The 10,663-nt window shown below is 34.7% G+C and overlaps 1 protein-coding gene across 1 annotated transcript in view; it reads left to right on the top strand.

The window, feature by feature from the left end:
- Window positions 1-535: 535 nt before the first annotated feature.
- LOC106469249 (unconventional myosin-Ic-like) overlaps window positions 536-10,663 on the top strand; it is a gene marked incomplete at its 3' end in the record, with an annotated part of 74,538 nt that continues 64,410 nt past the window's right edge. Inside the window, exons 1-3 of the mRNA XM_022397714.1 lie at window positions 536-577; window positions 2,297-2,428; window positions 3,696-3,811. Of these exons, the coding sequence (XP_022253422.1) occupies window positions 551-577; window positions 2,297-2,428; window positions 3,696-3,811 (275 nt within the window). The remainder of the gene's footprint in view (window positions 578-2,296; window positions 2,429-3,695; window positions 3,812-10,663) is intronic.

Genomic DNA, 10,663 nt, shown 5'->3' with positions numbered 1-10,663 from the left:
GTTCTTGGTATATCTAGTATACAATAAAATCATGTCGTGGTTAATTCTTGGTATATATAGTATACAATAAAATCATGTCGTGGTTAATTCTTGGTATATCTAGTATACAATAAAAGCATGTCGTGGTTAGGTCTTGGTATATATAGTATACAATAAAATCATGTCGTGGTTAGTTCTTGGTATATATAGTATACAATAAAAGCATGTCGTGGTTAGATAAATGTACACCTGTATAGAAATACATCATGTGATATGGGCTGAAATAGTTACACATATGCATACTATGTTGTATGACTGAAATAGGCACATCATGTGGTATGAGATGAAATAGGCACACTATGTTGTATGAGATGAAATAGGCACACCACGTTGTATGACTGAAATAAGCATACCACGTCGTACGAGATGAAATAAGCGTACCACGTCGTACGAGATGAAATAGGCACATCATGTGTTATGAGGCGAAATGGGCACATCATGTGGTATGAGGCGAAATGGGCACACCATGTGGTATGAGGCGAAATGGGCACACCATGTGGTATGAGGCGAAATGGGCACATCATGTTATGTGGCTGAAGTAAGTTAGGTTTTAGAGTTTGTAATATTTTACATTGGTTAACTATAGTAGAAATATTTGCTTAATATCTGTCCTTAATTTTTCTTTTGTTGTATCTATATATGTTGCAAAAACATAGTGTTCCTGTCATATAATAATATTTATTTTTATGCTCCAAATTACATATGAAAATCTGGGTGATCAGTATATGTCGTTAATGTGTTAAATACGCGGGCTGTTTCAATTTTTGTCGAAAACATTTACTGTTTTTTAAGTTATTATTTTGAAAACAAAGAAAAACTTTTCGTTAATATAAACAGTTAGATATAATAAGCATGTTTATACCATGGTAATATGACATGAGTAATTGCTTTTAATATAGTTTTGCGATATCTGGTGCGTTCTTTTAGTATTAAAGTACGCTTTCGTAAATTTGATATAATGTTTTTTCTGTGGTAAAACGCCAGTGCTTTTCTGGTTGATTGTTAGTCAATTGAACATTTTTTCTATTTATACCTGTATTAACAGATTTCCTTTTATGTGTTCAGTTAGCAGTATTTTAAGTTCTTAATTTTTCTTAAAAATCAACCTTGATCTTTTTGTCGTGTACCAGGAGGAGAGGGTGGGGGAGGAAGCGAGTGGTATTACGGAATTCTGCAACTCAATATTGCTTTCATCTTTATTCTTGGTTTTTACAAGTATGTAAACTGATCTTAGTTGTTTAAAAATGCAGTAAAAATTTGAGTTTACAGAAATTCTGCTTTACATTACCTGACCGTTAAACTAAGTTTTCTTGAAGACCGGAATAGCCCCAAACTATATGTCACAACCTACATGTTTGGTCACTTCGTGCTCGATTAATGGTGAATAAATTATTTTTTAGATAACCTGTTTGTCTTTGTCAAATAATGCGGATAAATGCCCATTTTAGGAGATAACTACTGTAATCGAAACCAGTCTTACATTAGGAACGAGTGCACTTGAACTGTTGTTTTCTATTCGAGACTTGCAATAAAACTCAGAAATGCGCATGCGTACACTGTTGTACTCGCACGTTTTTAATTATTGATAACAAAACTTCTGAAATAACTAATCCGTAGACAAATCGTTGTTTGGTCTGACTTTAAAATATTTCGTGCACATTTTGTAATTTGTACGCCAAAAAAAAATTGTAGTGTAATTATCTCCTGTGCCTGTCCAACAATATACATATGCATGTCTGTGCGCATGTTTCATCGGGTAAAGTTATCCTTACATTGTATTCAACTTATCAACTTTTTCAAGTGGAGAATATAGAAATTCTATACACGCTTCCCGGCCACAAAATGTGCCCGTTGTCTTTTTTTTTTTTATGAGTGTTTGAAATAAGTAGTGTTAAGAAAAACACAACTGAAAAACCTCGAGCGTTGTCAGAAGATCCTCTTCAGTAGTTTCAAGAAACATGGTAATCAAAGCATTTCAGAAAGACCTTCGTTCTTCAGGGGTTGAATTGGGATTTTTCATTAAGTTTTCTCAATTAACCTTTGAATAAGGAAGGTTTATTATTTAAAACCATTTTGGTTATCATGCTTCTTGAAATGCCTGAAGAAGGTCTGTTTTCCGAAAGTCCTCTGATTATCAGCTTCCTTAATTGAAACCCCGAAAATAAAAGTCTCCCTTTTTGAAAAGCATATGGTTTTTCAATTGTAATCATTCTTTGCTCGTGTCCTCATGATTATTTTTTTTTCTGTTTTATAATAGGAAATAATGGAGAATGCCCTGCACGCCCGGGATCGGGTTGGGGTGCAGGACTTTGTGCTGCTAGAAGACTACCGAAATGAGAAAAGTTTCATAGAAAACTTGAAGAAAAGATTCAAAGAAAATCTCATTTACGTAAGTTTAATAATTCGGTTTAATAATTATTTTATGTAACCCAAACGTAACACAATTATGGGCAAAAATAGAAAGAACTATTTAAATCGGCTGTACACCAGCCATACTATAGATAAATCATCATTTCTGAGTAATTTAAACAGTTTTTAATTATGTCATGTTGATTTTCTAACAGTCAATTTATCCTCTCGCCGAACACATTGTCGAAACAGGTCATTCAATACAATGGTATGAAACAGTTTTAAGTGAGCCTAAAACTCTAAGTGAATTGAATATTCGAGAATCAATAGAAATTTTTTGCTGTAAATTAGATAATTCTTTGTCAAATAGAGAAGAAATCTTAGCTGGCGATAATGCACAGTTTTGGAAATAAGTATTGACTTCTTATATACAACAGTCATACCACCTTCATGGATTACAATGAATTAAACTTTTTCTTTATAAAACTACCCACTTGTCACGTAGGTTTTTACTCCTGATGATTGTAACGTAAAGTTACCGAAACGTGTAGTCTTTTTAATTGTGGTCAAATACAATTTTTATTCTGCATTTTAAACGTTCGTCCTGTTCTTAATTTATCTGGTAATTAACAGAATACAATCACCCGAATATTATTAGGTAGTGAGAAAGAAATACTTTGAGTTTAACAGGCGATTAGCAAGAAAACGTTCCAGAATAATATGAACTTTATTTTTTTTTAAGACTTGGCTGATCCGTTCAAGTAAATTACACTAAACTAGAAGTGAGAATATATTATATACTTTTTAAAATCCTATTGAAATAAAAACGACAAAGCGAAATTAATTTCACTATTTAATGATGGCTTTTCTTGCAAGACTAAGAAAAAGTCCGTTATTTAGTGATGGGTGGTGTAAAAAATGGGAGAGAAATTCTTATTGTAGCGGCCTGATGGTTAATGCACTAGACTCGCAATCTGCGGGTTGCATGTTCAAATCTCACCAATGGACATGCTCGCCTGTTCAGCCATGGGGGCGATATAATGTGATGGTTAATCCCATTATTCGTTGGTAAAGAGTAGCCCAAAAGTTGTTGGTGGGTGGTGTTGACTAGCTGCCCTTTATCTAGTCTATCACTTCAAAATTAGGTTCGAGTAGCTTTGTGCAAACTTCAACAAAAAAAACAAAATATGCTGTAGCGAGTGTAATGTTGTGTTGTTTTATCTACAGATTTATATCTGAACTGTGTTATTATAGTATGATAATGCAAGAGATAAATCAACTTATACTATATTTTTTTAAATCTATAGACTTATATTGGATCTGTGTTGGTATCTGTTAACCCTTACAAGGACTTGGGAATCTACCAAAAAGAATATGTAGATCAGTATAGAAACGTGAATTTCTACGAGTTGCCGCCTCACGTGTAAGTGAACATTTCTTTTTTCCCGTGATTCAAATGTGAATCTAGCTCAGAATTTGTTTGTCATTCATGTACGAAAATAATCTTTCGTGTTTACTGTAGAAATATTTTAAACTCACCATGCTGGTAATAAACGTAATAGGATAATTTATGTTTTGTCTAAAACTCTTAAGTGTTTGTTTTTGAATACAGTATAGATTGTGTATTGTAAAGGATATCACAGTAAGAAGATGCCAGGCTTTTACCCTCTGTTGTGGACTGCAGTTTCGCCTATTCAAGGCTCATTAGCACAGGTTAGGTCAGGAAACCAAAGAAATTCAGTTAGGCCCTTCATAATGGCAATGTGTATATAATATTTATAGAGTTTTAAAGCCATTTTCAACTCAACATGTAATCACGTGTTATTCACACACCAAATTAATTTAGATTACTGCATGGTGAGTTAAAAATGGCTATAAAATCCCCATAACTATTATGTACAGTTTTGTTATTATAGTGATGTAAACCACCTAAGATGGCGAAGCAGTAAGGCTTTTTAGGCCTAAGTAAAATCATTTAAAGCACTTTAATTATTTCAGTCAGTTGTAGATTGTTGTCATTGAGAGGCAGAAGTGAGCTAGTAAGACTTGAAGCATAAAGCACTTACAAAAAAAAAAAGGACGAAGAACATTGTAAAATAATGCAACTTTGTAAGTTATTATCTAATCAAAAACACCTTAGGTGTGAAAAAAAAAGGTGCGGCCAACAAAGTACTGTGCGTGAGACTTAAAGGAATGAAATCAAAATTGACGGCCAAATTGGTAGCTATACTTATAGCATTGATAAGAATTCTACAGCAAATATTCATTCATTAGTTAGCTATAACCGCGTTTTTGTTAAGTATATTTTTCTGTCAAATAAAGCTTCCGTACCTTCGATGCGAAGAAAAAGAAATGGAAGAAATTCAGTCAAGATTGGAGATGTTATATCACAGGTATTTCTTGAAGGATTGCCGTGAAATTTGGTATGTGGAGTCCAGTAGAACAGTAGTTTGGATTACCACAGTACGAGATACAGAAGGTGGAAATCGCTGTGCCCTACAGGTTGTTTTGGCGGCACAGCATACTACCATGTGTGTGGATAAATACTTAGAATCATCTGGAGAAGAAAAAAAAACAAATGAAAACGATAGCAAAACCTACGACCTAACTTAAACCTAATGGACCGATTGTACAAGTAAAAAGCTAAATTCATGGACTAACTGGCAATTGCAGTACATTAATTTGTCATAAAGTGCCTTCATTTCAAAATTTTGAACCATCTGAACTTAGTCGCTCTGAAAAAGATGAAAGTGAGGACCGTCTAAAATATTTACGATAAATCGCCATTTTATAATTAGTAACTTATGCTTTTTAGTTTAAAATTATACCTGATAGTGCGTAGAGTTGTACTACAAGTAAACTTTAATAAACTTAGCAACACTAACAGTGTTGATTCTAGATAAAAATTGCTTAAGCGTGTACCACTTGCACGTCGATAAAAAGAAGAGGAACAGAGAAATGGAGTTTTTGATACTTGTTAATGTAGTGTACTGGTTCTTGGAAAACTACGATGTTTCTGTTTGACACGTGAGATAGCTGCTAGTAAAAAAACTTGAATTATTTAGGTTAAAGATTTTTGTTTTGGGTTATTATCGAATTAATATCATTTTGATTTTCTTCAAACATGTGATATCTGAACAGCAACAAACAAAACTAAACACTTGCGGAGGTTGAGGCTACAGCCAAAACTATGTCATGATTTATCATGTTAAGCCAACGTTATGGAATATTTTGGACAAGATCGAACTGATAGCCTGTTCTAACGAGGTGCATTATCAAAGGTACCAAACTTTTATAACAACATGCGTGTCGTTTAGGCAAGTTGTTTTTAAGTTTTTTTAGCTCGGAACCTATTTGTAAACATTGATAACCATTCGTATCCCAGTAAATAGTTTGAGTGCAAGAAACATCTAGGTTACTAAATAGATAAACTGTTATCTTTTTTTTAAATCTATTACTATCTTTTCACACATTATGACGAACCAAGTTTGGGTCGAGACCTGTTGGTTTAGGGTTATCTATCTGTGATAAAATGTGGGTCGTTTAGGGTTACTTATATGATACAATGTGTGTCGTGTAGGTTAGGCCATTTCAACTTAATTATATGTTTCACGAGCTCCTGTTGGCCTAAAAATTTGAATGGTAACATCACTTTTAGATGCACTTATTGAGATTAAAGAAACAACAACAAAATATTACAGAAGTTAAAACTGTGTACTGTATATGCAGCTAAATCAGTTAGTAGTCTTCCTGCGCTTTAGTGCATTTTAAAGAATGATGAGTAAAAGTTCAGCGTAATCAGTGTCTCTCATAGTGACTTTTCTGACATACCACACCAGTAACATACCAATGGAAAGTGAACCAGTGCTGCAGAAAAGTAACACAGTTCAGTAGGAGCGCTACAAGTCAAACTTTCTTTGATACAAACAGTATCATAAAATGGTGAATCCGGAGAAAATACAACTGAATTACATGGTTAAAGAAGAGTATGTTTCACCATTTCCAAAGTTAATTTTTTTTATTGAGTTAGCTTATACTTATAGTATACACAACGCTCGAAACACATCGAATTTTGCAGCCTACTAGTACACTCTTTCTTCTTTTTTTATCTACTTCTGCAACATGTGAAGCCGGTTTTCCAGAGGGACAGCCTTTTTCATTCACAGGCTATCCATAAAGGTCAGCAAAGTTTGCACACTTGTCAATATCAGACATCAGAGGTAAAGAGACAAACGATAATTTTTTTTTTAATTTTTCCATAAGCATCATAATAAGATGCTTGGTAAAATACTCACATTCTGAATCCAAACATTTTTTTAACTTAGAACAAATATTTTTGTTACACTGCAATGAGTATGCATAAGTTTTCGAAGAGGCTCTTTATCAGGTTCCAACAGAGTTTTTGGGGTGATATTTTCAAATGACAAGTTAGGCTGTATTTCAAAAATTAGTTCTCAAAAATGAGATAATTCAAACTTGTTAGAAGCTGGAGTAATTTGGACAGGTTTTCCCTTTATTTTCATTCTACTGAAACGTTGTGATAATGTGTATATCGCTTGCTGCATTGCATCCCAAAAAAAAGACTCATTCGATACCGGATTTTGAGCGACTACTTCGGTGAGAATCTTTTTATTATGAAGGATTTTGTCTAGCTCTTCTGGCAATTCCTTCCTGAGAAGTGCAATGTTCACTAATGACAAATATAAATTAGACGTGACACACTCCACTAGACTTTGCCAAGATTGATAAGGGCAGGTACGCCCAACAACCATCATATCCAGGTCCAAAGACATGAAAAGACCGATCAAAGCCAGGTATATAGAAACAAAATTAATACAGTGGTCTGGTCCTCCTTCACTCATTGTCACAAGAAAAGGCTTGTTTACAAAAGTGCGATGATCGCTAAAGTGTGTTTGAAGAGGAGCTGCCACTTCTGTACAATACTGCAAAGCTGATGAAGGTTGAGTAACTTTGTCTTTTAACCCCACAAAGACTTTTCAATGATAGAAAGAATCTTGAGGTGTGTCTAGAATGTCAACCATGAAAGACACAGATGGCACTGACCCATGAACATGAAAATCGTGATCTAAAGCAACTGGACTGGGACCTTATGCTAAAACTACCTTAAAATAACAATAACATATCATGAATCGACATGACTGTGACGAAGCTGACAAATTTGTACACCAAACTTCAAATTTACTCGCCCTGTGTTTCTTAATGAAGATGCTGAATAAGGATTACGTGGCCAAAATTGAAGGTATGACAATTCCAGTGAGGAAACTTCAAACTTACTCTCAGCACCAGGATACTTCTGTTCAATCCTCTTCCTTACTATCTGCACTAAGTGATGCAATGAAATAGCAACTGGCAAATTAGTAGTTTCTGAGTGTCGTCTGTCATCTACTGCTGGAGTCAATTCTTAAAAGTAAGCACCAAGTTTATTTCCCCCCTCCCCCCCCCCGCCCCCTCCAAAAATCAAACGTGCTTGAACTAGGTTTACTATTTAGTTTTCGTAAATCATATATAAATTCAGGATCATCTGTTTGGGCATACATTTATTTTTGTTAAGGTATAGTGTTTATCAAGAAACTCTTTTCATATTTCTCTGGAAGCATATAGCTTCTGACTGTCATTAAGCCTACAAACTAGTCGAGAAGCTTTAGTTTGATCAACCTCATGTGGAATTTTCCATAGAAACGTTACAACACCTAAGTGACTTCTATAGGGACATTGGTACATCACATTACGAAAAGATTATTGTATTTTATCACTCTATTGTCGTCTTTGATAATGATCTGATGGTGTAATATCGTTAAGGCACACTGCCTCATAGCCGGCTTTCTCAGACAGTGCCTCCACAAAACATTTGTACCTTTCATCAGTAGCTCCAGTGGGAGTTTGTAATGAACGAATTTATAACACGCGAGACACTACTCTAGCACTATTACTTTTTTTATCAGTTGTTTGAAGTGTTTCATTTTTCTTGTCAAGATAGCTCTTGTATTTGTACATGGTATTATCTACAACCTTTCCCAAAGTGATTTTAATTCTTTATATATTCGGTCTTTGCTATCCATGGCTGGAATACAATTCCACTCAAAGTTTGAATATGACAATCAAGATCAGGGCTAGCAATAACAGGCTGCTTAATTTTTTCCATCATTAAATCCTTGGAATTCAACAAATTTGCTTCGGAGATGAATACTTTTAGAGGCTAATTTATTATGGTGAGGATCCAAATACCAAAGAGCACTGGAAAAATGTTTAATAAATTGTTTTCCAATAGTTGTCACACTGTCTGGAGACTAGCCAACCATCATTTTTTCTAGTAAACCTTAACAATGCATTTCAAATCTTCTGGTCACCTCGTAGCTCTTCTCATTTAAAAGACAAAAAAAAAGCTTAGTCATATTTTGATGTCAGTTATTCAATACATAATTTAAAAATAAGATTTAAATACTCAATTGTGTTACAAAACACACACAACTAAATACCTGTCACTTTGTTGGGGTGCTTTCTTTCACAACAGCTACTTATTAAAACACCAAATGAATTTATACGACGTGATACAGCAACAGTGATCCGATCCTGTGCCATGTAGTCAAACGTTTCTTCCATATTATTCGCATAGTGCAACTGGAGAATCCGGTGGCACTTCGTGTACAGGATCGAAAAAACTTTCATTCTTACAAGTCACAACACGAGGTATTTGTTGATCTGAAAAAGTAGTCTATCTTTGTGAATAGTTCATCAAATGTCCACACAAATTCACCTTTTACAACTTTTCGTGGAATGACGAGTTCTGCTCCACGTTTTACACTCACGGAAGGCCAACAAAACATCGCCATTTTGTAAGATCACGTGACCGGATCGCGTGCTATATATTTAATTAATATTTTCAAGTGTATTTTCCAAAAAATAGGTCGGTCGGGCCCGAGAAACGAAAAATCAAGATGAAGTAGCCTTATCTCACTTTGATAACATGCCTGCCGTGTAGGTTATCTCACTTTGATAACATGCGTGTCGTGTAGGTTATCTCACTTTGATAACATGCGTGTCGTGTAGGTTTATCTCAGTGTGATAACATGCGTGTCGTGGAGGTTTATCTCACTGTGATAACATGCGTGTCGTGTAGGTTTATCTCTACGATAAAATATGCGTCATTTAGGGTTACCTCTCAGTTATGATTATCGTAAATAAATATCCTAATCAACCTTTAGTTATCACCCGTCTTTAAAACGTTCATAAAAACCTATTATCGTCGTGTTTATAATATGAAAGATATAAGTCACTGTTATTATTGTGTGAAATAGTTGTGGAAGAATGGTAAAAAAATACAAACTTGTGTGAAATAGTTGGGGAAAATGGTAAAATAAATACAAACTTGTATGAAATAGTTGGGGAAGAATGGTAAAAAAATACAAACTTGTGTGAAATAGTTGGGGAAGAATGGTAAAAAAAACTACAAACGTGTTTGAAATAGTTAGTGATGAATGTTCAGAAAACCTTGCTTGCTACGCTTTTCAACTAGAGATACCATATCGTGTTTTATCGTAATTTTAGTGTTACATCTGTAGTACAGAAGGCTCCCACAGTCATGTGTGGATAAATATTATTATATACATATAACTCTTAGCACGAATATCTTAGAAGACGGTTACCTTACAGACAGGGGTTTAGTTAGAAGATTATCATTAAAAATGTGGTTCTATTCCGTAAGTAATTTGTATCTTTTGAGGTACTATCTACGTGGGACTATTCTAAGATTGCCTCCAGGTGGCTCAGCAATAAGTCTGAAAGCTTATAACGCTAAAAATCGGATTTCGATACGGTGGAGGTGCCATTGATAGCCAATTGTGTAGCTTTGCGCTAAAACAAATGTGTTAGACAAAGAACACCCTAGTGGCTTGATTTAGACAAGAACAACGTTATGTTATCTGTATTGTACGGCGGATGTACTATGTTGAGAAGCCATTCTCTCTGTCTCTTTCACAGACACACACAAACAAAACTGCCAGTGACCTATGTGACAAATACATTGGAAGAACGCCTGTTGTATTTAATTTCACACGTCCTTCTACGTTATTTCCTGGAAGTCACCCACACTAACAGGTAATATCGTAGCTTGGATACAGAACATAACTATTTCAATAATTATAGGGGTGATTGTCCTCCACTTTTTTCTGTGGAATATAGTATACCCCCCCCCCCACTATTTCGGTCCCAAATCCCATCCATGTCAGTAATGTTACATACACTACAGTGTATTGTA

The sequence above is a fragment of the Limulus polyphemus genome, unplaced genomic scaffold (genome assembly GCF_000517525.1).
Source record: "Limulus polyphemus unplaced genomic scaffold, Limulus_polyphemus-2.1.2 Scaffold3376, whole genome shotgun sequence".
NCBI classification, from domain to species: Eukaryota; Metazoa; Arthropoda; class Merostomata; order Xiphosura; family Limulidae; genus Limulus; species Limulus polyphemus.
Note: the sequence above shows the minus strand (reverse complement) of the source record. Positions and strands in the feature narration are given on the sequence as shown.